The sequence below is a fragment of the Oncorhynchus gorbuscha genome, linkage group LG10 (assembly GCF_021184085.1).
Source record: "Oncorhynchus gorbuscha isolate QuinsamMale2020 ecotype Even-year linkage group LG10, OgorEven_v1.0, whole genome shotgun sequence".
Taxonomy (NCBI): Eukaryota; Metazoa; Chordata; class Actinopteri; order Salmoniformes; family Salmonidae; genus Oncorhynchus; species Oncorhynchus gorbuscha.
The window spans coordinates 49,983,076-50,010,986 of NC_060182.1; the positions used below are offsets into that span (position 1 = coordinate 49,983,076).

The following is a 27,911-nucleotide window of genomic DNA, read 5'->3' on the forward strand; positions in this document are numbered from 1 at the left end:
TTGTCCAGGAGGGGGTGCATTTGATATATGCCATTGGATGAGGTAATGTTTTTGGTTCTAAGTGGTACCAAGAACGAGATAGGAACCTAGTTTAGAGACCAAACTGAACGATAATTTATAGCCAATGCTGTCTGGCTATGTGTGTCTTTGCTATAAAGGATCTCAGTTGTCAATATGTTAAGCACTCTCAGAGAATTCATTTATGGACACTGAATTGATCTGAGAGTCACAGGGCTATGGTGAAGCTCATATAATTAAAGATGGACTTTATGATAACTCTGACTTGTGTGTGGTTTGCTCTCTCATGATTTGGTAATACAGGAAATTTCCTCTTGGATGCATTATCTTTGTAGGAGCGCCAGGAAATAATAATTATTGATATAATTATTGAGATATTGAAATAAATTATTGAGATACAGCCTATTTGAATTTGAGCTACTTTTGAAGCACATGTTGTGCCCTATAAACTACACTGAACAAAAATATAAATGCAATATGCAACAATTTCTAAGATTTTACTAAGTTACAGTTCATATAACGATCCTAATCTATTGATTTCACATAACGGGGAATACAGATATGCTTCTGTTGGTCACAGACACCTTAAAAATACAGAAAACCAGTTGGTATCTAGTATGACCACTATTTACATTCTCATGTAGCGCAACACATCTCCTTCACATAGAGTTGATCAGGCTGTTGATTGTGGAATGTTGTCTCACTCCTCTTCAATGGCTGTGCAAAGTTGCTGCATATTGGCGGGAACTGGAACATGCTGTCGTGTACGTCGATCCAAAACAACCCCAAACATGCTCAATCAGTGACATGTCTGGTGAGAATGCAGGCCATGTAAGAACTGGGACATTTTCAGCTTCCAAGAATTGTGTACAGATACTTGCAACATGGGTCCTTCTGTAGCTTGCAACGTGGGTCCTTCTGGGTCCTTCTGTAGCTCAGTTGGTAGAGCATGGCGCTTGTAACGCGAGGGTAGTGGGTTCGATCCCCGGGACCACCCATACATAGAATGTATGCACACATGACTGTAAGTCGCTTTGGATAAAAGCGTCAGCTAAATGGCATATATTATTATTATTATCATGTTGAAACATGAGGAGATGGCGATGGTTGAATGGCACGACACTGGGCCACAGGATCTCATCACGGTATCTCTGTGCATTCATTTAAAATGCAATTGTGCAAATAATAATGGGGATCAAGGGAAAACAAAAGGTCAAAAGGCACAATGGGGGCATCTAGTGACCAAAAACCGGAACAACCCTGGCCAAATCCTGACAGTAATGTTTCCAGGTTGTTAGAAAGTTAGCCAATTAGGTAACATGACTGAACAAAGTAGACAACTGGGTAACGATGCGTGAGTAGTATTAGAACGGCCCACAACAAGGTTTATGTTATGAATGTAAAATGTGGTCCCGGCGTTCCGCTATAGGAAGATACAAATTTCGTACCGGTAATATGGGTCAGATCCTATGACCTGGTTGGGCTAGAAGCAAGCCGTTTTTGCTGTAGGAATGGTGCAACCATGATGCTTTTCTTTCTAGGGCTCTCTGAAACAACAGCATTATTACAACAATTATTATCTGGGAGATTTTATTTCTAGTCGCATGGTGCTCCTAGAATAAGAGTTCAATGTGGACGGCCACAAGGACATCAAGATGCCCGATGGCATCCGGTCAGTGGCCGGGGTTGGGAGGTAGTGGTGTTAATTTAGTTTAGTTTGATTTCATTGGCAACTGAAAGCTGCATTTTTTGAAACAGTACATGCAAAAAAACATGAAACATGGTTTCCAATATATTGTGACCAATCCTTCTCAGCAAAACTTATGTAAATGTCAAAAAAATTCATTAGGAAACCTTTATATTTTTTAGAAGTGCAACTTCTGAAATGCACACATTTAGGAATCTCCTTCAGAAGGGGATTTTCTAACTTCCTCCATACTGTCTCATTGACACTCTGCTGTTCTGTGTCTTTTCTTCCAGACGTGAGGAGTTCATGAACTCCGGACTGCTGCCGGACACCCAGACCCCGTCCTGGCTAGCCCTGCCTAGCAACGCTGAGAAGGTCCTGCTCACCACTCAGGGTATGCTATTGGCTTCTGCTGGTTGTTCCCGTCTGCAGCTGAACTCAAGGAGCGTGTTCGGGTTTGTCTGTGGGATCCTATGTCAGCAGCAAGGAGAGCTACAGGAGCTCATCTCCCAGTTTCTCCATTTCTCTAATAGCTCTACATATGTTCTAACACATCTTATTTTAATTTTAAATCCTATACAAGACTACCATTGATGCAGAACATATTCTCACATTGCTCCCGTTACATTTTACATTTACGCCATTTAGCAGACACTCTTATCCAGAGCGACTTACAGTAGTGAGTGCAGACATATTTTCATATTTTTTCAAACTGGTCACCCCGTGAGAATCGAACCCACAACTCTGGCATGGCAAGCACCATGCTCTACCAACTGAGCCACACAGGACACTTGGATGCAATGGCATTGGTGGCTCATTTTTGCTCCCTAGGTCTCTTTCCTTTTCCTCCTATCAGTGGTAGCTGTACCCATGTGAATGGGGGTGTTCTCACCCTCCAGCAGCTACATTTCAAATTTGTGTCTTGCTTAGCTTCCGGTTCCAACTCCCAGCCATTGATGCATCCATCCCTCTTTTCCCATTTGAATACATTGATTTCTCTCACAGAGCCTTGGAAACCTTTTTCATGTACGACTTCATGCCTCCATCACTTCATCACTTTAAGTTACTATGATGTTCTCAGAGCCCACAGGAACCCTTTTCACTTTTTATATTGGCCTCCTGTTTACTCTTGACTTTGTGTCCGTGTCCTTGTTTTCGTTATGTCTTCTTGACTTATTGTAACCGCTAATTTTGAAGCACAACCACCCTTTATTAACATGTGTATGAGAATGCAAGGCTTTGTCTTTTTTACAATGCAAGGCATTGGTCAAGTCCACCGTTAATTTCTTCTCCCCTCACTCCTACTCCTTCCACGGGCTTGTCTCCTCCCTAACCCCTCTCCCTTCTCCTTTCCGGTTCCCCTTGTTGGGCTGCTCAGGCACTGACATGATGGGTAAGATGCTGAAAATGCAGATGTTGGAGGATGAGGATGAACTGACCTACGAGAAGGAGACGAAGCGCAACCGCAAGGTGTCCACCTCAACCGAGGCCCCGCCCGCATCCTGCGCACCACTGCCACCAATTGGCTGACGCTCATCCCACAGGTGGTCAACCACCTCAAGCGTATCGGGGAGAATATCAATGTAACGTCCCAGTAATGTCTCATCTGGTTTGAGCAGCATCTGTGGGATCTGATGGGTTGAGGTTGGAAGAGTGTTCTTATGGTATTTTGCCACTTCTATTTCTTTATATTACTTATATTTCACACATACGTATGTACATACCGTAACACTTCAGGTAAACACAGTCTCAAATAGCCGCCTGTCCCTCTAACTAGCCAGGCAACAGCACACATTTCAGCAAATAAATGCCTGTTTCAAATAAATGCTGGGTTGATTAATTGATTACCGTGAATAGTTTTAGGTTTGTTCGGTTTTTTTACATTGAAAAAATTTGAGTAATTTCTGAATGATTTAATCACAACTTTTTATTTTTACGAAATAGAGGCATACTAAAGGAAAAAGAAACGCGACATCGTATGTAAGATAACACATTAGCGCAGGAAATGAAGAAATTGTCACTAGGGGGATTTCTAGGTATTATATTTCTATGTTGTTGTGTGGGTATGGTTCCCAATTAGAGGCAGCTGATATTCATTACCTCTAATTGGGGATCATACTTAATAATGTGTCCTTTTTCCACCTGCGATGTGGGATATTAGTTTGTTTGAGTGCCGATGTGTGCTACGTTTATTTTATTTTATTTATTTCACCTTTATTTAACCAGGTAGGCTAGTTGAGAACAAGTTCTCATTTACAACTGCGACCTGGCCAAGATAAAGCATAGCAATGTGAACAGACAACACAGAGTTACACATGGAGTAAACAATAAACAAGTCAATAACACAGTAGAAAAAAATTGTCTATATACATTGTGTGCAAAAGCATGTATTTCATGATCGTTATATCTTTGTTGTTTTTGGAAATTTCACTATCAATAAAATGTGGAACTCTACTCACGCTGCACCTTGGTCCAATTTTTCATACGATGGTCGTGACAAAAATGTATTAAAATGCTGGAAATTGAACAATTAACTATGCAAATGAGTAAAAGCTGTCTGTGTTAAGGAAATGGACACCAGTCTCAAATAGAAGCCTGTCTGTAATAAGCACCTGTTGTGTACAGTGATTTAAGCAAATAAAGGCCTGGGCTATTAATTTAAGTTTTAGGCTACACTTTTGCGCACACGGACTCAAACTGCCTTCTCTTAAGGATCTTTGCATTAAATGATGAGTCTATCCTGAACCTGATTTCATGTGAATGAAACTCTTATACGGATCTGACTTCTGATAATGCAATTCACAAACACTCAGGGTGTGGGTTTCTTTTCAAGGACTGTACAGGTGAAATGAATGCCACACACAAGATCCCCTGTTCTGCTGCTTTGAGCGCGAGGTGAAGATGCTTCAGGAGGTGCGCCAAGATCTGACTGATGTGGTGCAGGTGTGAGAGGGCAAGAAGCAAACCAACGACCTGCGGACCTTCATCAACCCTCATCAAACTCCTACACTTCTTCCACTACTATGAAACGCTTTTATAGGTGAAGCAAGAGCACATTTTCTTCTGGAAATGTACCTTTTCCAGTTATACCCCATGTGGTTGTACAGTCACAATGTGTGAAATTTAATATGGTAACATATAGACTTTTTCAAGTCAATATGGTTATATAGAGTGTCGAGAAGGATTCCCAATGCTAACATGTACCATGTCTCCTCCGGGTATTCTGCTTCATAGTTGGTGCCACTACACCGTGCCTGCCTCCATGACTGTGGGTGGCCGACTTCAGCGAGCACGTCGAGCAGCTGCAGGCCATCTCCCAGGGAGCTGCCAGCGAGGGTGCTAAGGAGCTCAAGGTACTTCATCTGACTTCTATATTAAAGGGATAGATTCTTCGTGGATTTGGTGTTACCTTAAAATGTTAAAATGACTCCATTAATGATTTCTCACAGTTGATAGACACCCTGTTTGCCTAATTCGTCAGGTTAGCATATTGCGAATGTTCGCATCTCATTTGGATATTATTCATGTCACGACTTCTGCCGAAGTTGGTCCCTCTCCTTGTTCGGGCGACGTTCGGTGGTCAATGTCACCGACCTTCTAGTCACCACCGATCCATGTTTCATTTTCATTTTGTTTTGTCTTATTCATACACACCTGGTTTCCATTCTATTAATTAATGTTCCTTACTTAACCCTCTGACTTCCCTCTCTGTTTTGTGCGTTATTGTTTGTCATGTGGGTTCGTTCTTTTTGCTCTGGAAGATTGTGTTTTTCCTTGTTGGAACATTACGAGTAAATTTGGATTATTACTCATATCTGATCCTGCGCCTGACTCCGCATTTTTCCATTCACCAACAACCTCACAATTCATTCAACTCTGAATGACTTGAACTACTGAGAAGAGGCACATGGTACGTCTCATAACAACATAAATACTGCACTGTACACAAATGTACAAATGTTAAGCGATTGAGCTCAATGCTTTCATTGGATTCAATTCAATACAAAAACTTGATTTATCCCCTCCAGGCTATTGCCAGATTACAAATGTCAACTTTCTCCACATATAATACCAACCTCACATTCCCTTAGAATGTATCCAATAAATAGATGGCTCATAGGAAGTCAGTCAAATACATACAATTAATTTGGGAGCTATTCCTAGTCTATATTGTCCAAATACCATAACAATTGTACTGTTTTAATGACGTAACACACTTGTATATCTCTCAATCCCACAGGTCACTCTGCCTGTATATTTGAACTTCACCCGAGCCGATCTCATCTTCACCGTAGACTTTGACATCGCCACCAAGGAAGACCCTCACAACTTTTACGAGTAGTGTCACCAGAAGCCTAGGGAATTCCTATTAATAAATCATTCCTATTAATAATTTATTTGTAGTATAGTACTCTTATGAAACAGTTTGTATGGGTAATGTTGATATGAAACACTTTATTCATGTAACCGTAGTTGGAATAAAATCTGCATTTAATATCCATTGTAATTGGGAAGTGGTCAAGGAAGTCTGAGTAATGTGGTCAGTTGTCTTGTGTATGGAAAAAAAAGGAGGCCCATGGAAAATGGGTCAGCTGGTTTGTGTATGGAAAAGGGAAGTTGGAACAAGTTAGGAGACGGATTCTGTATATTTTTATGATGGTGTAAAGATGTTGGTTAATGACATTAATGACAGTGTCAATGATTTAAAATGTGGTTGCTAGTTATTAAATCACTATTGGTCATAGACTGCTGCATACATTTCAAAATGTATTTTTAAAATGAGACTGTTCCATGATTTTAGTCTTAATGTGTGACCTTTTCAAAATGCATGACTCATAATTGGGCACAGAAGAGCCTGTGCACAATTACCATATTACTAGTCTCCTTTTAAAAGTGAGGCAACCATATTGATGCTTACTTATACAGATAGAATGGCTAACCAAACTATGGCTAAACTTGAGCCCTTTACTTTGTAACTGTGATATTTGATTCATCGTTCCTCTGCTCTTGGGCTGAATTCCAAATGAACCCTAGCCCCTTGATGTAATGTGGAATGTCCACCCTGGTGTAATTAATACAATTGTCCAATCTTTTCATATGTACAGATGATCCTCTACATTCATGGGGGGGTGTATGAGGGGAGCTGTCTGTCATTGTCAGAACAGATGAAGAGCCACATAGCAGAATGTGCTTTGTTTACAGGAAATTGAGAAAGATTGTGGATGCTTTATTCTCAAGGACTTACAGAATACTCAAATTGAGTCACTTTATTATTTAATATTAATCTAAAGCACATCCCTCTACCACATATTTATTCCATAACTACCATTCAATAGAACTTGCAAATGCATTACATTTACATTTACATTTACATTTAAGTCATTTAGCAGACGCTCTTATCCAGAGCGACTTACAAATTGGTGCCTTCACCCTATGACATCCAGTGGAACAGTCACTTTACAATAGTGCATCTAAAACTTAAGGGGGGTGAGAGGGATTACTTATCCTATCCTAGGTATTCCTTAAAGAGGTGGGGTTTCAGGTGTCTCCGGAAGGTGGTGATTGACTCCGCTGTCCTGGCGTCGTGAGGGAGTTTGTTCCACCATTGGGGGCCAGGGCAGCGAACAGTTTTGACTGGGCTGAGCGGGAGCTGTACTTCCTCAGTGGTAGGGAGGCGAGCAGGCCAGAGGTGGATGAACGCAGTGCCCTTGTTTGGGTGTAGGGCCTGATCAGAGCCTGGAGGTACTGAGGTGCCGTTCCCCTCACAGCTCCGTAGGCAAGCACCATGGTCTTGTAGCGGATGCGAGCTTCAACTGGAAGCCAGTGGAGAGAACGGAGGAGCGGGGTGACGTGAGAGAACTTGGGAAGGTTGAACACCAGACGGGCTGCGGCGTTCTGGATGAGTTGAAGGGGTTTAATGGCACAGGCAGGGAGCCCAGCCAACAGCGAGTTGCAGTAATCCAGACGGGAGATGACAAGTGCCTGGATTAGGACCTGCGCCGCTTCCTGTGTGAGGCAGGGTCGTACTCTGCGGATGTTGTAGAGCATGAACCTACAGGAACGGGCCACCGCCTTGATGTTGGTTGATTATTTATTCATCCCCCAAAATATCACTACACCAAAATATAAACCAGCAATACAAATGAATATGGAATGCTATTCCTCACATGTGTAAGAATGAAGCTCTTCAAATTCTTTTGAAAAGAGTGAAAGTGCATATTTGCATTCATAATGGACTGTAAATGTGAATAACTTCTACATCAATGTTCTCCAATAGATTGATTTATATCAATTTGTCCTACAAGAAAGACAGTGATACCGTATGGCAAAAAAGGGCCTGTGTTTTCCGGGGGGTGACGACGCACTGCCTCTTCCTGTGGCCACACCCTTGTGCTATCTCTGCTCGTGGAGAACCGAACTTCCATTTGAAGAGTCACCTGAGAGAGGCGGGACTGTCAGGAGATTTCTCTGAAGAGCTCTTCTTTGGGATTTGGTTGGCAGATCGCATCGAACTTTTAGGTGCCTACACCTACTGTACTGGTGTGTGAGGCCATTCACAGCCTACCAACATATTATTTGATACAAGAGTAAAGTGAAAATGGAAATGACCCTACCACCTATTAGCCCTAAAAAACACCCTTTCCACTATTTAACCCTAGCTAGTCCTACTCTAGACCAATAGTCTGAGAGAGGACATAGTGCTTTCGGGATGCATTAAGACACCTTGACTTTTTCCACATTTTGTGACGTTAGTGCCTTATTCTAAAATGTACTCAATTGTTTTTTTCCTCATCAATCTACACACAATACCCCATAATGCGAAAAGAAAAAACTGTTTCAACATCTAGTGAAAAGTACAACTCCCTTATACTTGGCCTGGGGTAGGACAAAATAGATTCAAATAGTGGAGTAGGGTGGTGTTATTTTTGTATTATTTAAAAAAATGTGTTCGTATTGTGTTAGATGGTAGAGTATTTATTTGTTCAAGCAAACAGCCTGGATGGATGGGACACCACCACTTACCATATCCTGTAACTCTTCTGATGTCAAGTCTCACACGCCCAAATACCTTTCTGCAGCTGCCACCACAACCTCCATTTTCTGTGACTTATGTTCCATCCCTGCAGTACAGTTGATAACCATTATTATAAATGCTAAAAATCCAATCTTACTGAAACATATATCACTTGTTGGTTTATCCTTCTGTACTGGTACAGGTATACTCACACCAATCCTCTCAGGATCCCTCCCTTTGACCCATCTTCCTCTACTTTCTTGACTGCCTCAGCATATGACAAAATCTACACTACTGTAACCCTGGAAACCTCAACCTGTCTCTCTCGCTCCATGGGCACCCCTACAATTAACCCATACCACTACTTTCCCCAATGCTACACATTCCTTTGTCTCATGCCCTTCTGCACACTTCTCACACCTAGGAATCTCCCTCCTACACACTGCTCGTACCGAATAACTTATATATCCTAACATCACTTTGTTGGGCAAAGACTCAACATCAAAACTCAAAAGAACAGACAATAATTTCTGTTTCACCACTCACGCTGCCCTCACCAAACAACGAGCATCACAAACACCGGGATCTTCCCCTTCAGTTGTTCAACGTTTATTTACTGCTACTCCAGTAATCACTCCTTTCAATGGCACCCTTTTCTTGAGAGCAAAACAATTCACATTTCTTGCCCCCATTCGTTTAACAAGCCTTCTCCCTCTGACCAGCAGAAACAAACAATTATCACAAAACCACTTCTGGTTACCCTCACCAATTCCACAGCACCCAACTCTGTTTCACAAACCCTGAAACCACAAATAGATCAGCCAAAAGGCAAAGGTCCACTTTTTCCAAAAGCTTCACTGCTACTGTCACAGACTCATCTTTATCCTGACCCTTGGTGCAAGACTTGGACTCAGAACTTCACCACACCTACCACCTCTGATACATCGACCTCATTCACTTCCATTTATCCTCTTCAGCTAATTCTGCTTACACATTCTACCATTCTTCTTTAACAGACCATCCCCCTTTTGGTTGCAATTTTTAACCGACTCAAGATCACCCTCTATCTCTCTTAAACCTTCTCTGCCTTTCTTTTTCCCTCTATTCCTCCTCCATATTCCACCCTGGACTTCTCCTGACATATATCTTATTCTTGCCTTCTCAAGGGACGCCATTTAACCTGCTGCCACAATCTCCGTACAATCAGCACGGACCCCTGGGGATGTCATCACCGGGAGCCTTCATAGAAGAGTTTAGGCTTTTATTGTAGCAAAGGGGGGACCACCTCCATATTAAAACCCATGATTTGGAACGAGATGTTCAACGAGCAGGTGTCCACATACTTTTAGTAATGTAGTGTATATGTTTTTAAAAGTTGGTTTCTTATTGTTCATAGCAATGGTTATCAACTGTACTGCAGAGATGGAACGTAGGTCACAGAAAATAGATGTGGTGGCAGCAGAGAAGTATTTGGGGGTACGAGATTTAACTTCAGAAGAGTTACAGGGTGTGTTGGGTGGTATAGTGCCCCGTCCTCGCAGGTTGTTGACCAGGGGTAGGATTTAGATAGGGTTAAAGTAATAGAATAAGGTGGTGGGTTTTAATGAGTGTAGGGTTAGTTGGTAGGGTATGTCAAAATATATTTCATTTTTTATTTTCCCGTTTCCCCTTTTCACATGTTGTATCACAAAGTGTAATGGATGTATACTATATTTCAATTAGGGCGATTATACAACAGCCGTTTAACTCCACCGAAGAAGAAAGAACGTGTATTTTACCAAGGTGGGAAATATATGGGCTGCCAGTGTTAGAACGTATCACGTTTTTGAGGTGGTTTCTTCTTCTCCTGTCCTACATTCGAATAGGTCTACTTGCGCGAGTCGACACTACTTTTACCTATGAACGGGCATGCGCACGTTTCATGTGTAAAATCCGGACTCGAGGAAGGATGAATGTAATTCAAAGATGGCGGCGGAGGGAGGAGGGAAGGACATTAACGAAATTAAAACTCAATTCACTACACGGGAAGGCGTCTATAAACTCCTCACTCATTCCGAATATAGCCGCCCCAATAGGGTGCCTTTCAATTCCCAGGGTTCGAATCCTGTCAAAGTTTCATTTGTCAACGTCAATGACCAGTCTGGCAACGGCGACCGAATATGTTTCAATGTGGGCCGGGAGCTGTACTTCTACATCTACAAAGGCGTTAGAAAGGTAGCTAAACATTATGCTGTTTTATTTATAATTTGTATGTCTTAATTGATGACAACAGGTCAGTTTTGTCCAGTTTGCCTGGTGTATGACAAATGCACAGTAATGTTACTGTGTCTTAGCTAGCACCACCAGTCTAAGTAAGTGTTGTGGTAACGTTATGCACCGCGAGCTAGCCAGCAAACTAACTCTAATCTGACAGTCAGTTAACCGGTAACAGCTATCTACGGACCATGCTGAACATTTGACAAGAATCCCAATATTGGCAATTGATGTGACCTCCACTGTATTTCAATTTAATTGCTTGGGTCATGACGTAGCTACAGTGCACGGATGCTCTGCTTCTGTTGTGACATAGGCGAGCTAGCTAGGCTACGCAAAGTATTGAGGTGTAAAGTTACCTACACTAAATAACTCCTTTCACAATAATGGAGTCAAGGTATTGTTGAGAATTAATTTGCACAATAACTTGCAAATTCATATGTATATAATGATGTTCTATGACTGACCACATACCGCTCATCAGTCTATTATTGTTCTGAGAAATGAAAGCTATTCCATGTGAGAAATTGCCAAGAAACTGAAGATATCGTACAATGCTGTGTACTACTCCCTTAACAGGACAGCACAAACCGGCTCTAACCAGAATGGAAACTGAGCAAGAGGACAAGTACGTTTGAGTGTCTAGTTTGAAAAACATACACTTCACAAGTCCTCAACTGGCAGCTTCATTAAGTAATACCCGCAAAACACCAATCTCAAAGTCAACAGTGAAGAGGTGACTCTGGGATGCTGGCCTTCTTGGCAGAGTTCCCCTCTCCAGTCTCTGTGTTATTTTGCCCATCTTAATCTTTTATTTTTATTGGCCAGTCTGAGATATGGCTTACTCTTTGCAACTCTGCCTAGAATGCCAGCATCCCGGAGTCACCTCTACTATTTAATGAAGCTACCAGTTGAGGACTTTTTAAGGTGTCTGTTTCTCAAACTAAACACTGAAATGTACTTGTCCTCTTGCTCAGTTGTGCAACATGGCCTCCCACTTTCTATTCTGGTTAGGACCAGTTTGCGCTGTTCTGTAAAGGGAGCGTTGAACACAAGCGTTGTACTAGACCTTCAGTTTCTTGGCAATTTCTTGCATGGAATAGCCTTCATTTCTCAGAACAAGAATAGACTGACGAGTTTCAGAAGAAAGTTCTTTGTTTCTGGCCATTTTGAGTCTGTAATCGAACCCACAAATGCTGATGCTCCAGATACTGAACTAGTCTAAAGAAGGCCAGTTTTATTTGCTTCTTTAATCAGAACAACAGTTCTCAGCTGTGCTAACATAATTACAAAAGGTTTTCTAATGATCAATTAGCCCTTTAAAATTATAAACTTTGATTAGCTAACACAACTTGCCATTGGAACACAGGAGTGATGGTTGCTGATAAATGGGCCTCTGCACGCCTTTGTAGATATTCTATTAAAAAGAAAATCAGCTGTTTCCAGCTACAATAGTCATTTACAACATTAACAATGTCTACAATGTATTCCTGTTCAATTTGATGTTATTTTAATGGACAAAAAACGTGCTTTTCTTTCAAAAACAAAGACATTTCTAAGTGACCCCAAACTTTTGAACGGTAGTGCATGTTATGGTTCACACTTAGTTTTCCTTATCTCCACCGTGGAATGCCCATTGTTGATCCTCTTGGCTGACTTGGTCTTCTTGATCCATCCACATATCTTAGTTTTTAGTCAGTCCTGACGCCTTCATCCCATAGTTGTTAATGGTAATTTAATATGACTGAAGAGGCAGCATTTTATGCCAGGCCACTTCTAATCGGGTATAACAGACTCGTTAGAACTTTGACCACACAACCTCTAGATGGACTACATGCCTCGATCATGATGGACTCTACCTCTACATGCCTCTAGATGGACTCTACCTCTATCAAGTGAAAACTGTAATGTTTCCTCAAAACAAATGTTGTAAAAGTATGCTAGCCAGTTATCGAATAAATCATACCTAGTTTGATGTTTCTGTGACAAACAGTGAATTAGTTATTGATTTCTACAGCTTTAAATTGCATTTTAAAGATATGTATTTTCATCAAATCAAAACTGGATTTTTAAAATTCAAAACAAAGGTTTTAAAAGTATGCTAGACATTTATAGAATAAACCATATCTATTTTTATGTTTGTGACAATCAATTAATTTTTTAGTGATTTTATAATTTTAAAATGCTTCTGTTGAATGTCCGAATTAAGAGGTCGACCGATTAATCGGAATGGCCGATGTTATGAAATCTGCCATTTTGGACACCAATCATGGCCGATTACATCGCACTCCACGAGGAGACTGTGTGGCAGGCTGACTACCTGTTATGCGAGTGCAGCAAGGCACCAAGATAAGGTGCTAGCTAGCATTAAATGTATCTTGTAAAAAACAATCAATCTTAACATAATCACTAGTTAAGTACACATGGTTAATGATATTACTAGTTTATCTAGCTTGTTGCATATGCGGTGCGGTGCCTGTTAATTTATCATTGAATCATAGCCTACTTCGCCAAACGGGTGATGATTTAACAAGCACATTCGCAAAAAAAGCACCGTCGTTGCACCAATGTGTATCTAACCATAAACAACAACGCCTTTCTTAAAATCAATACACAAGTATATATTTTTAAACCTGCATATTTAGTTAATATTGCCTGCTAACATGAATGTCTTTTAACTAGGGAAATTGTGTCACTTCTCTTGCGTTCTGTGCAACAGAGTCAGGGTATATGCAGCAGTTTGGGCCGCCTGGCTCGTTGCGAACTGTGTGAAGACTATTTCAACCTGACAAAGACAAGCCATCTTCGCCAAACGGGGGATGATTTAACAGAAGCGCGTTGGCGAAAAAATCACAATCGTTGCATGAATGTACCTTACCATAAACATCAATGCTTTTCTTAAAATCAATACACAGAAGTACAGATTTTTAAACCTGCATATTTAGTTAAAAGAGAACGAGGTTAGCAGGCAATATTAAACTAGGGAAATTGTAACTTCTCTTGCATTCATTGCACGCAGAGTCATGGTATATGCAACAGTGTGGGCCGCCTGGCTTTTTGCGAACTAATTTTCCGTAATTATGACATTACATTGAAGGTTGTGCAATGTAACAGGAATATTTAGACTTATGGGTGCCTCCCGTTAAATAAAATACGAAACGGTTCCATATTTCGCAGCTTTTGTGGAGCGATGGGTAAACAATGCTTCGAGGGTGGCTGTTGTCGATGTGTTCCTGGGTCGAGCCCAGGTAGGGGCGAGGAGAGGGACGGAAGCTATACTGTTATACTGGCAGTACTAAAGTGCCTATAAGAACATCCAATAGTCAAAGGTATATGAAATACAAATGGTATAGAGAGAAATAGTCCTATAATAACTACAACCTAAAACTTCTTACATGGGAATATTGAAGACTCATGTTAAGGAACCACCAGCTTTCATATGTTCTCATGTTCTGAGCAAGGAACTTAAACGTTAGTTTTTTTACATGGCACATATTGCACTTTTACTTTCTTCTCCATCACTTTGTTTTTGTATTATTTAAACCAAATTGAGCATGTCATTATTTATTTTGAGGCAACGTTTATTTTATTGATGTATTATATTAAGTTAAAACAATTGTTCATTGTTCATTCAGTATTGTTGTAATTGTCATTATTACAAATAAGTAAATAAGAAAATTGACCGATTAATAGGTATTGGCTTTTTTGGTCCTCCAATAATCAGTATCGGCATTGAAAAATCATAATCGGTCGACATCTAGTCTAAATGTGTGAATATAAAACCTCTGAATTTCTAGTGCATGGTTTTGCATTGTTACCTCAATTTCTCCATGAAATTAAGCATTAAGAGTTTAAAAAAAAAATGAACCCCAACTCATTCGAGTCGCTATAATTTCAAAACGTTCATCCATAAACCCTTACGTGTACCTACAGTGGGGCAAAAAAGTATTTAGTCAGCCACCAATTGTGCAAGTTCTCCCACTTAAAAAGATGAGAGAGGCCTGTAATTTTCATCATAGGTACACTTCAACTATGACAGACAAAATGAGGGAAAAAAAATCCAGAAAATCACATTGTGGGATTTTTAATGATTTTATTTGCAAATTATGGTGGAAAATGAAGTATTTGGTCAATAACAAGTGTATCCCAATACTTTGTTATATACCCTTTGTTGGCAATGACAGAGGTCAAATGTTTTCTGTAAGTCTTCACAAGGTTTTCACACACTGTTGCTGGTATTTGGCCCATTCCTCCATGCAGATCTCCTCTAGAGCAGTGATGTTTTGGGGCTGTTGCTGGGCAACACAGACTTTCAACTCCCTCCAAAGATTTTCTATGGGGTAGAGATCTGGAGACTGGCTAGGCCACTCCAGGACCTTGAAATGCTTCTTACGAAGCCACTCCTTCGTTTCCCGGGTAGTGTGTTTGGGATCATTGTCATGCTGAAAGACCCAGCCACGTTTCATCTTCAATGCCCTTGCTGATGGAAAGAGGTTTTCACTCAAAATCTCACGATACATGGCCCCATTCATTCTTTCCTTTACACGGATCAGTCGTCCTGGTCCCTTTGCAGAAAAACAGCCCCAAAGCATGATGTTTCCACCCCCATGCTTCACAGTAGGTATGGTGTTCTTTGGATGCAACTCAAGCATTCTTTGTCCTCCAAACACGATGAGTTGAGTTTTTACCAAAAAGTTATATTTTGGGTTATCTGACCATATGACATTCTCCCAATCTTCTTCTGGATCATCCAAATGCTCTCTAGCAAACTTCAGACAGGCCTGGACATGTACTGGCTTAAGCAGGGGGACACGTCTGGCACTGCAGGATTTGAGTCCCTGGTGGCGTAGTGTGTTACTGATGGTAGGCTTTGTTACTTTGGTCCCAGCTCTCTGCAGGTCATTCACTAGGTCCCCCCGTGTGGTTCTGGGATTTTTGCTCACTGTTCTTGTGATAATTTTGACCCCACGGGGTGAGATCTTGCGTGGAGCCCCAGATCGAGGGAGATTATCAGTGGTCTTGTATGTCTTCCATTTCCTAATAATTGCTCCCACAGTTGATTTCTTCAAACCAAGCTGCTTACCTATTGCAGATTCAGTCTTCCCAGCCTGGTGCAGTCTACAATTTTGTTTCGGGTGTCCTTTGACAGCTCTTTGGTCTTGGCCATAGTGGAGTTTGGAGTGTGACTGTTTTGAGGTTGTGGACAGGTGTCTTTCATACTGATAATAAGTTCAAACAGGTGCCATTAATACAGGTAACGAGTGGAGGACAGAGGAGCTTCTTAAGATTGGAGCAGTAACCTTTTCAATGTTGCAAGTTTTCGGCTCTTGACCAAAGCATCAACGGTGGCATGCAAAAGCAATGAAAGACATGAGTAGTGCGCTCATAAAGCCACCAAAAGCTTTTTTCAAACGGTCTTTGAAGTTGATAGGTTTTAATGAGCATTACAGTATAATCAAGTCAAAAATCAGAGGGCATCAAAGACTGATATTAGGCCTACGTGACAATAAACAGTGTCACAGGGGGATTGCTGCTGTTTAGTTATGAACAAGAGTTCTATCCAGAAGCCCTGCAGGAAAAGTGAACTCAAAATAGGGTTACAGTAACAATCAGATAACTTTGACGCATCCAAACCCCAATTTTTGTCATATTGATACAATCAGACCAGGGAATGCAACTCTAGCCTGACTGAATTGGTCCACTCACACTGACAACGTCGTGAAGAAGGCGCAGCAGCGCTTATTCAACCTCAGGAGGCTGAAGAAATTCGGCTTGTCACCAAAAGCACTCACAAACTTCTACAGATGCACAATCGAGAGCATCCTGGCGGGCTGTATCACCGCCTGGTACGGAGGGTAGTGAGGACTGCACAACGCATCACCGGGGGCAAACTACCTGCCCTCCAGGACACCTACACCACCCGTTGTTACAGGAAGGCCATAAAGATCATCAAGGAACCACTGCCTGTTCACCCCGCTATCATCCAGAAGGCGAGGTCAGTACAGGTGCATCAAAGCTGGGACCGAGAGACTGAAAAACAGCTTCTATCTCAAGGCCATCAGACTGTTAAACAGCCACCACTAACATTGAGTGGCTGCTGCCAACACACTGTCATTGACACTGACCCAACTCCAGCCATTTTAATAATGAGAATTGATGGGAAATGATGTAAATATATCACTAGCCACTTTAAACAATGCTACCTTATATAATGTTACTTACCCTACATTATTCACCTCATATGCATTTGTATATACTGTACTCTACATCATCGACTGCATCCTTATGTAACACATGTATCACTAGCCACTTTAACTATGCCACTTTGTTTACTTTGTCTACACACTCATCTCATATGTATATACTGTACTCGATACCATCTACTGTATGCTGCTCTGTACCATCACTCATTCATATATCCTTATGTACATGTTCCTTATCCCCTTACACTGTGTATAAGACAGTAGTTTTGGAATTGTTAGTTAGATTACTTGTTGGTTATCACTGCATTGTCGGAACTAGAAGCACAAGCATTTCGCTACACTCGCATTTAACATCTGCTAACCATGTGTATGTGACAAATACAATTTGATTTGATTTGAGCCTCTTAGGTTTGTGTTTTATTCTAAATGCCCCATGGGCACAGTTAATGAACAAGCACTACGACAGTCACACTAGTTAATGGTTCACTCCATCGACAGAGTGGAAAGATTTGAAGTGGTTAGAAGGCCATTTCTCATGTTTCCAGTCTGCTCATCTGTTGTGGCATAGGCCTATTCCAACCATAGGCATATAGTATATCTTAGTGTGTTAATGTCAGAAAAGTACAACCTTTGGTAGTTATGCACCTTAAGGGTCTGAGTGAATAATGTAGATGTTTAGATCTGTTTACACACTTGAAAGAAATGACGACAGATTTCTTTTGTTAGGTCACACTGAGGAAATAAGGATCAAGCACCTGTAGCCCTGCATTATCAACCTGTCATGTCCACAACTACAGAGTGACAGATGCCCCTCTCTGAAAGAACTCTAGGCAGAACTTCCTACTTGACCATCAGTGTAACCACACTGACACAAAGTCAATGCAAAACCTTGCCAAGTAGCTTAACTCCATGAGTCAAAGGTTTATGACCCGCCGACTCGTTACTCAAATGCTTGAATGTAAAAATTGGTGGTTGTATTTGATTAACGTTTTATTAAAAAGTATGGATTTCAGCAAACAAATAAAGGCACGCAACAGAAGGAAAACATACAGTGGGGCAAAAAAGTATTTAGTCAGCCACCAATTGTGCAAGTTCTCCCACTTAAAAATATGAGAGGCCTGTAATTTTCATCACTTCAACTATGAGAGACAAAATGAGAAGAAAAAAAAATCCAGAAAATCACATTAGGATTTTTAATGAATTTATTTGGTGAAATAAGCATTTGGTCACCTACAAACAAGCAAGATTTCTGGCTCTTACAGACCTGTAACTTCTTTAACCTCTTACGTCCCCCCCATCCCGGATCCGGGATCGTGACTACAGCTCAAGCTCATTACCATAACGCACAATGCGCAAAAATATTCCTAAAAATATTTAACCTCCACACATTAACAAGTCCAATAGCTCAAATGAAATATAAACATCTTGTTAATCTACCCAGCAAGTCAGATTTCTAAAATGTTTTACGGCGAAAACATAGCACATATTTATATTAGATAACCACCGAAACAAAAGGCAAACGGCGGCCATTTTGTCCCAGAAAAAAAAAAATTAAAAGTAGGATTAAAAAATAAATAATTCACTAACCTTTTGAAAATCTTCATCAGATGACAGTAATATTACATGTTACACAGTACATTTATTTTTTTTCCAATAATATGCCATTTATATCCATAAATCTCGGTTTACAATGACGACATTTCAAAAAATGCTTCTCAAATGTCCGGAGAAATGATGATCGCTCCGACAGATAACGTCAGATAACAAGCAATAAACATGACTAAATATACATGTTCTACACATATTTACAAAGATACACTTCTTCTTAATGCAACCGCTGTATTACATTTATTTTTAACGTTACAGACATCGTTCACTGGGCTATACTATGAGTCAGCGCTCAGATATTAGCAGTATGTCTCCTCTACGTTTGGAGTCCACAGAAACCACAAATAACCACGTAAATATTCCCTTACCTTTGATGTTCTTCCATCAGAAGACGTAGAAGGAGTCATACTTCGTTCACGTTGTTTGTCCCTGTATTAGCATATGCTAACAGCTTCAGTTGAAATGCGTTAAAAATGACTTCTGGTCCAGCACTGTTGCGCATCAAAACTTCCCATTTACATATTATATGTCGATTAAACTGGTCAAACGATGTGCAAAATCGAGCTTTATGATGTTTTTAGCATGTAGAACAAAGAGCAACGCTAACAGACAATCCGGCTTGAAATGCTGCATCATGGAAAAAGACGTAGTCCAAATCGGCCACGCGCAAAAGAGTGCCTGATTTTCAGAGGGACACGAGCAATTTCGCCCCCGCCAAACGTGCAGGGCTCGTGGGATTCTCACAATGAACGCGTCACTTGAAAGCTGACATCGCGCTGAAGAGAGAGACTGTTCCTGGATCTGTAGCTCCCTGGGGAGGGTGTGGCTCATGACATCAAAGTTGAACCAACTTTTCTCTTCACAAGAGAGAGTTTGGGAGAAAGGCTGCCCTTTCAGTTCTGCTTTACATAGAGACATAATTTAAACGGTTTTAGAAACTTTAGTGTTTTCTATTCAATAATCATTTTTATATGCATATATTAGCAATTTTGGGAAAAAATATTTTCAGTTTACTATGGGTACGCACTTTCTCCAACAGGGGCAGTATAGAGGAGTCATAAGAGGTTAATAACTTCTTATGGATGAAATCCTGTTAGCGGGATCGATTTGACAACAGCCAGTGAAAGTGCAGGGCGTCAAATTCAAACAAATCTCACAATTAAAATTCACCATTTTAAAGATAAACTTGTTGTTAATCCCACCATAGTGTCCGATTTACGACGAAAGCATACCATGCTAGGTCAGCACCTAGTCATCTTTCCAGCCAAAGAGTCACAAAAAGCAGAAAAAGAGAAATGAATCGCTAACCTTTGATCTTCATCAGATGACACTCATAGGACTTCATATTACACAATACATGTACGTTTTGTTAGATAAAGTCCATATTTATAACCAAAAATTTCAGTTTACATTGGTTCGGTATGTTCAGTAATGCTTCCAAATAATTTTGCAGAGAGCCACATCAATTATTTATTTATTTTTACCCCTTTTTCTCCCGAATTTCGTGGTATCCAATTGTTTAGTAGCTACTATCTTGTCTCATTGCTACAACTCCCGTACGGGCTCGGGAGAGACAAAGGTTGAAAGTCATGCGTCCGATACACAGCCCAACCAAGCCGCACTGCTTCTTAACACAGCACCATCCAACCCGGAAGCCAGCCGCACCAATGTGTCGGAGGAAACACTGTGCACCTGGCAACCTTGGTTAGCACTCACTGCACCCGGCCCGCCACAGGATTCGATGGTGCGCGATGAGACAAGGATTTCCCTACCGGCCAAACCCTCCCTAACCCGGACGACGCTAGGCCAATTGTGCATCTCCCCACGGACCTCCCGGTCGCGGCTGGTTACAACAGAGCCTGGGCGCGAACTCAGAGTCTCTGGTGGTACAGCTGGCGCTGCAGTACAGCGCCCTTAACCACTGTACCACCCGGGAGGCCTAGAGCCACATCAATTTAGAGAAATAGTCATCATAAATGTTGATGAAAATACAAGTGTTATACATGGATTGAAAGATATACTTCTCATTAAATCAACCGCTGTGTCAGATTTCAAAAAAGCTTTACGGAAAAAGCACACCATGCAATAATCTGAGTACAGCTCTGAGACCAAAACAAGCCATACAGATACCCACCATGTTGTGTAGTCAACAGAAGTCAGAAATAGCATTATAAATATTCACTACCTTTTGATGATCTTCATTAGAATGCACTCCCAGGAATCCCAGTTCCACAATAAATGTTTGTTTTGTTCGATAAAGTCCATTTATGTCCAAACACCTCCTTTTTGTTTGCGCGTTTAGTTCACAAATCCAAATTCATGAGGCGCAGGCACACTTAGTACAGACAGTCAAAAAAGTTATATTACAGTTCGTAGAAACATGTCAAACGATGTATAGAATCAATCTTTAGGATGTTATTAACATAATTAACATTCAATAATGTTTCAACCGGAAAATTCCTTTGTCTTTCAAAATGCAATGAAACACAGTTTGCTCTCACGGGCGCACGCCTGACTGAGCTCATGGCATTCTGCTAGACACCTGATTGAAACAGTTATTATTCTCACAGTAGAAGCCTGAAACAAGGTTCTAAAGACATCTAGTGGAAGCCTTAGGAAGTGCAATTGGACCAAATTTCCACTGTATATTGGATTGGCAAAGACTTAACCTACAAACCTCAGATTTCCCACTTCCTGGTTGGATTTTTTCTCAGGTTTTTGCCATATGAGTTATGTTATACCCAGACATCATTCAAACAGTTTTAGAAACTCCAGAGTGTTTTCTGTCCAAATCTACTAATAATATGCATATCTTAGCTTCTGGGCACCTTATTCATCCAAGCTACTCAATACTGCCCCTCATCCATCCATAAGTTAACTCACTTTTCTTGTATGCTTATCTTTCAGGCTGATGACCCGAGCAAACCAATTGACAAGAGGATATGCAAACTTCTTAGGGATCGGCGCAACGGGACAGTTGTAAATCATGCAGTTTACAGTGCCTTGTAGTGCCTTGTGTCACGATCGCAGATTTTAGAGAAACAACAAATGTCGGTACATATAAGTGTCTATCGGCTGAAAGCTTAAATGATTGTTAATTTAACTGCACTGTCCAATTTACAGTAGCTATTACTGTGAAAAAATGCCATGCTGTTGTTTGAGGAGAGCTCCTAACAAAACACTTTTTCACCGTGATAGGTTTGATAAATTCACCTCTGAAGGTGAAATGTGTACTTAAATTCTGAAATCTTGCTCTGATTTATTATCCAAAGGGTCCCAGACATAACATGAAGTGTCATTTTGTTAGATAAAATCCATTTTCATATCCTAAATAGGTCCATATAGTATGCACGATCGATTTTGTATTTCCACTCATTCAATTTGCAAAGAAAGGAATCTGTGAAAATCTAACTCTAAATGTTTCAACTAGTCAAATCGCATTTGTAAGTATTCCTCAGAGATCCTAGAATGTAACCAGACTTCATTATATCATTAGTGGTGTAGTATAGCCTAACAACACCATATTTGGTCAGAGTGCGACGCCTTCATGGCACACTGATGAGTGGTCTTCACTTGAACTCTAACTTTGTCAAATAAGCACCAATCGGGGTGGACTTTATGGGCTTTATGGGAGCCTTGTATCTGTCGTAAAATGTTTCTGCTAACATTGTGCGACAGGATATTCAGAGTTATGAAGTTATGAAAACGGATTGTTTTGCAAATGTTGAACTTATAATATGTCTAATACTGGAAAAGCTAAATCAAAGTCCAAGTATACAGTTTTGATGATATTCTGCCATCTTGTGGACACTATCGGAATTACAACCAGAGTGACGGCTAGCACTGGGACCTTTCTCTTTCATTTCAGAGATGGTGGTAGAAAAAAGCTGGTTGTTTTTTTTCTTTGCATTTTCGTCTACCAGATCTATTGTGTTATATTCTCCTACATTCAATTCACATTTCCACATTTAGGCGAAAACTTAAAGATAGCCCCCTTTTTTTCAATTAACTCACTTATCTTGTATGCTTATCTTTCAGGCTGCTGATCTGAGCAAACCTATCGACAAGAGGATATACAAAGGAACACAGCCCACATGTCACGACTTCAACCACCTCACGGCCACGGCGGAGAGCGTCTCCCTGTTGGTGGGCTTCTCGGCTGGCCAAGTGCAGCTCATCGACCCAATCAAGAAGGAGACCAGCAAGCTTTTCAATGAGGAAGTAAGTCGGGACGGAAAGTAAAAAATAAAAGAAAGCAAAAGTTAAAAAAGTAGAGAGAAAAAAAAGTAAAGATGGAAATTACATTGGAACTAGCCTCAAATGTTATGTTTTTGACATATAGGCAATGAATGCCATTGTTGCTTACAGTTGAAATGTAACATTTATGCCTTCTCTCCCCACTTTCTATCCCAAACCGCTTTCCCCAGAGACTAATAGACAAATCCAGAGTAACTTGTGTAAAATGGGTGCCAGGCTCGGAGAGTCTGTTCCTAGTCACTCATTCCAGTGGAAACATGTACTTGTACAACATGGAGCACACGTGTGGCACCACGGCACCTCACTACCTGTTGCTCAAACAGGGTCAGAACTACTCAGTGCACACTTGTAAGAGCAAGTCCACGCGCAACCCCTTGCTCAAATGGACGGTGGGCGAGGGAGCCCTTAACGAGTTTTCTTTCTCACCTGACGGGAAGTTCCTGGCTTGTGTGAGCCAGGACGGCTTCCTTCGGGTCTTCAACTTTGATGCGGTGGAGCTGCACGGGACCATGAAAAGCTACTTTGGGGGTCTGCTGTGTGTGTGCTGGAGTCCAGACGGAAGGTACATTGTCACGGGGGGCGAGGATGATCTGGTGACCGTGTGGTCGTTTGTGGACTGCCGGGTTATTGCACGTGGTCACGGACACAAGTCGTGGGTGACTGTGGTGGCGTTTGACCATTACACAACCAGTGTGGAGGATGCGGACCCTATGGAGTTCAGCGGCAGTGACGAGGACTTCCAGGACCAGATCCACTTCGGTCGCGACCGGGCCAACAGCTCGCAGTCCCGACTCTCTAAGCGCAACTCCACGGACAGTCGGCCGGTACAGGTCACATACAGGTTTGGTTCAGTGGGCCAGGACACTCAACTCTGCTTGTGGGACCTCACAGAAGATATCCTTTTCCCCCACCTCCCGCTTTCCCGGACAAGAACGCACACCAATGTGATGAATGCTACCAGCCCCCCGGCGGGAGGGGACGTGGCTGTGGGAGGCGGGGTAGGTGGTGGCATAGAGAGTATTAACCCTAGCACTAACGGCACCAACACCCCTGGTAACCCCCTCACTACTCCCCTGCCACGCTCCAACAGCTTACCGCACTCTGCAGCTATGACCGCCAACAGCAAGAGTAGCGTCATGGACAACACTATTGCCGCAGGCGTAAGCAAGTTTGCCACACTCTCAATTCACGATCGCAAAGAGCGACACCACGAGAAGGACCACAAATGGAACCACAGCATGGGCCACATTATCAGCAAGAGCAGTGACAAGCTCAACATGCTCACCAAAACCAAAACAGACCCTGCAAAGACACTGGGTACGCTGCTCTGTCCCCGCATGGAAGACATACCCTTACTAGAGCCCCTCATCTGTAAAAAAATAGCACATGAGAGACTGACTGTCTTAATATTTCTTGAAGACTGTATAGTGACAGCTTGTCAGGAGGGTTTTATTTGCACATGGGCAAGGCCTGGCAAAGTGGTAAGTTCTTTGAATAGAAATTAAGTTCTGCTAAATTCCTGTGCATTTCTTTGTAAATGTCTAAAATGCAAGGATCCATTTAGAAAAGTTAGTATTATTGTGGACATTTTAGACAGCATTGTGACAACATTACCTACTGTAGATGAGTATGGGAATCTCTTGCACTTGCAGTGTTATATCTCAAACTGTCTGTATGTACACTTCCCTACATATTTATTTGGACAGTGAATCTAAAATGTTTAATTTGGCTCTATACTCAGCATTTTTTATTTGAGATCAAATGTTTTATATGAAGCTACAGTACAGAATGTCACCTTTTATTTGAGGGTGTTTTCATTATTATCTATTTTACCATTTAGAAATTAAAGCATTTATGTATCTAGTCACCCAACTTTTAAGGTGTCAAGTATTTGGACATATTCACTTAGTGTATTAAAATTTGTCAAAAGTATAGTAGTTGGTCACATATTTCTAGCACTCAATGACTCCATCAAGCTTGTGACTCTACAAACCTGTTGGATGCATTTTTAGTTTGTTTTGGATTTTGCTTGCCTAATAGAAATGAATGGTAAATAATGTGTAGTCATTTTGTCAATTTTATTTTAAATAAGAATACTTCTACATAAATGTGGATAATCATGAATATATTGTGAATAATGATGAGTGAGAAAGTTGGAGGCATAAATGTCATTCCCCCCCAAAATGCTAACCCCTCTCCTGTTATTGGTAATGGTGACAGGTGAGCATGTTTTTGGGGCATGATCTTTGCATCTAACTTAATCACTCATCATTATTCATGATTCATTCATGATTGTCTGTAATCATTTTAGCATCCACATTTATGTATTTAATTTTTTATTTTACCTTTATTTAACTAGGCAGGTCGGTTGAGAACAAATTCTTATTTACAATGGCGGCCTACCCCGGCCAAACCCTAATCCCGGACGATGCAGGGCCAATTGTGCGCCGCCCTATGGGACTCCCAATCACGGCCTGTTGTGATACAGCCTGGAATCGAACCAAGGGCAGTAGTTATGCCTCTAGCACTGAGATGCAAGTGCCTTAGACAGCTGCTCCACTCGGAAGCCCCAAATGTAGAAGTGTTCAGAACATATTCTATTCTTATTTACTGTAAGTGACTCCAAAATGACAATACATTTTTTACCATTAATTTCAACATAATCTGAAACACAACCAAAACCTAACTGCAAATGCATCAAATACTTAAACAAAAAATGCAAGCTTGATGTAGTCACTGTGTTCTAGGAATATGGCACAAAATACTAAACTTGACTAAATTTAAGTGAATTTGTCTTAATACTTATTACACCTTAAAATGGGTGTGCTGGATACATGAAGTGCATTCATTTCTAAATGGTAAAAACAAATCTGAAAATACCCTCAAATAAAATGTGACATGCTGTAGCCTCATATATAAAACATGTGTATAGAGCCAAATGAAACATTCTAGCTTCACTTTCCAAATAAATCAGTAGGGGAGTGGTTTGTGTTCATCTGCCACCCCATGCAAAGCTAATACATTTTAAAAGAAATCAATAATGGTAAGAATCTCGTATGTCAAGTACAATCAAGTCACCTGGTGGATAAGTAAGTGCCCTTAGGTAGCCCTCCTTATCAGTGGAAAGAAGACATTGATCCCAATTGAGTATATTTGTATGCATCGGCTCCATATTAAAACAAACATATTGGAGCATTACCATCCCACAGGGCACCGCAGCATAAATAAGCAAGTCATCTTTACGCTCACCCACAACACTCTCAGATTCTTTATGAGAGGACCTGTTTATTTGCCAAACAGCGTTATATTAATGCATTACATTCACTGCGTCATCCACTAGCTAACTGCTGTGCACTGGCCATTTTGAAGGCAGGAAGATGGGTGTACTGAATTTGATGCTTTGTGAACTTTCCCCAATGCAAATCTCCTTTTTCTTTCCAGGGTTTGTCATCCCAAAACCAAGCCAGCTCTCCCAGTGGAACTGTAGTATAGCCCACATTATTTATGCTGCTAAGAAACCTGCATCACAGAGCTGTATTGTCACCAGAGCCTGGTGCTGCTTTTCACCCTGCAAAGCACTGCAAGTTTATTTTATTTTTGGTTATCATACACATGGCCAAGATGGTGGAAGTATTCAAATACAGAAATGGAAAGGGTGTGGTGCAGTTTTGGACAGTGGCTCTGTCCTTTTCTGGAATTTTGTCAAATATTTTTTAATAATTTGTCTTCTTTCGCTCATACGTTAGGCTCTTTTTCTGGACTTCGAGCTTGGCTTAGTTGATGAAACCATTCATATTATACTTGTGTTTAAAAGGATAGTTCACCCAACAACTTTTATCATTCCTGTTTCTTACCTTACAAGTTGTCCACGGGCCAGGAGTGACTGCCACAAGCTGTCACAGGCTAAAGTTTACTGAATTACACAAAAACAGCGGTGTTCCATAGTGCCCACTATCCATTGTCTAAAAGTTGCACACCAAAATCATGTCCTTCATCTACATTAGCCTTTATGATTTGGAATATGTGCATTGTCAAAGGGTACTACAGTTGCTAAAGTCAAACTATGTTCTTGACCTACCTACACACTATCACATATTTTGGTGTGGCTTGTCTTCCGTTTAGAAGGTGGTTTCGGTCATCGTAGGTGTGGTTTTTGCAGTCAGTCCAGGCTCAGACTGCATTCAAGGTAAGAAAAAGATTAACCAAAATTTAATTACTGTAAACTATCCCTTTAAGTCCAAGAATGTGGGTATCTAAGGATTTGCTTTCATCCAAAGTATTTTTAATTTACTGAACAAAAATTTAAACGCAACATGTAAAGTGTTGGTTTCATGAACTGAAATAAAAGATCAACGTAAAATGTTCCTTGTGCACAAAAGGCTTATTTCTCTGTTGTGCACACATTTGTTTACATCCCTGTTGGTGAGCATTTCTCTTTGCCAAGATAATCCATCCACCTGACAGGTGTGGAATATCAAGAAGCTGATTAAACCGCATGATCTTTACACAGGTGCACCATGTGCTGGGGACAATAAAAGGCCACTTTAAATGTGCAGTTTTGTCACACAATGCCACAGATATCTCAAGTTTTGAGGTAGTGTACAATTGGCATGCTGACTGCAGGAATGTCCACCAGAGCTGTTGCAAAATAATTTAATGTTAATTTTTCTACCATAAGCTGCCTCCGACATTTTAGAGAATTTGGCAGTGCATCCAACCGGCCTCAGAACCGCAGACCATGTGTAACCACACCAGCACAGCACCACATCCAGCTTCTTCACCTGCGGGATCGTCTGATCGTCCCGGATTGATGAAACTGTGGGTTTGCACAACCAAATAATTTTTGCAGAAACTGACTCAGGGAAGCTCA

At 41.0% G+C, this 27,911-nt stretch overlaps 1 protein-coding gene and 1 non-coding gene across 3 annotated transcripts; both read left to right on the forward strand.

Annotated features, from left to right (window-relative positions):
- Positions 1–4,426: 4,426 nt before the first annotated feature.
- Positions 4,427–4,498, forward strand: LOC124047044. The gene has a single exon (XR_006841094.1). It is a non-coding gene; the product is annotated as a small nucleolar RNA SNORD50 (small nucleolar RNA).
- Positions 4,499–10,629: 6,131 nt separating this feature from the next.
- LOC124046208 (WD repeat-containing protein 20) lies at positions 10,630–27,405 on the forward strand. 2 transcript variants are annotated; one of them, XM_046366331.1, is made up of 4 exons: positions 10,630–10,934; positions 22,823–23,005; positions 23,212–24,522; positions 26,483–27,405. In XM_046366331.1, the coding sequence occupies exons 1-4, from the start codon at positions 10,686–10,688 to the stop codon at positions 26,531–26,533; spliced, it is 1,794 nt and encodes a 597-aa protein (XP_046222287.1). In that variant the 5' UTR covers positions 10,630–10,685; the 3' UTR covers positions 26,534–27,405. The 2 variants fall into 2 exon arrangements, with proteins under 2 accessions (XP_046222287.1, XP_046222288.1); XM_046366332.1 differs by lacking the exon at positions 23,212–24,522.
- Positions 27,406–27,911: the final 506 nt, after the last annotated feature.

Bases quoted from the DNA above. Each gene is read 5' to 3' on its own strand.
- LOC124046208 (XM_046366331.1), top strand. From the start codon at position 10,686: ATGGCGGCGGAGGGAGGAGGGAAGGACATTAACGAAATTAAAACTCAA. The intron at 23,006-23,211 runs GTAAGTCGGGAC...CGCTTTCCCCAG, and splicing joins GCAAGCTTTTCAATGAGGAA to AGACTAATAGACAAATCCAG. The intron at 24,523-26,482 runs GTAAGTTCTTTG...TTTTCTTTCCAG, and splicing joins GGGCAAGGCCTGGCAAAGTG to GGTTTGTCATCCCAAAACCA.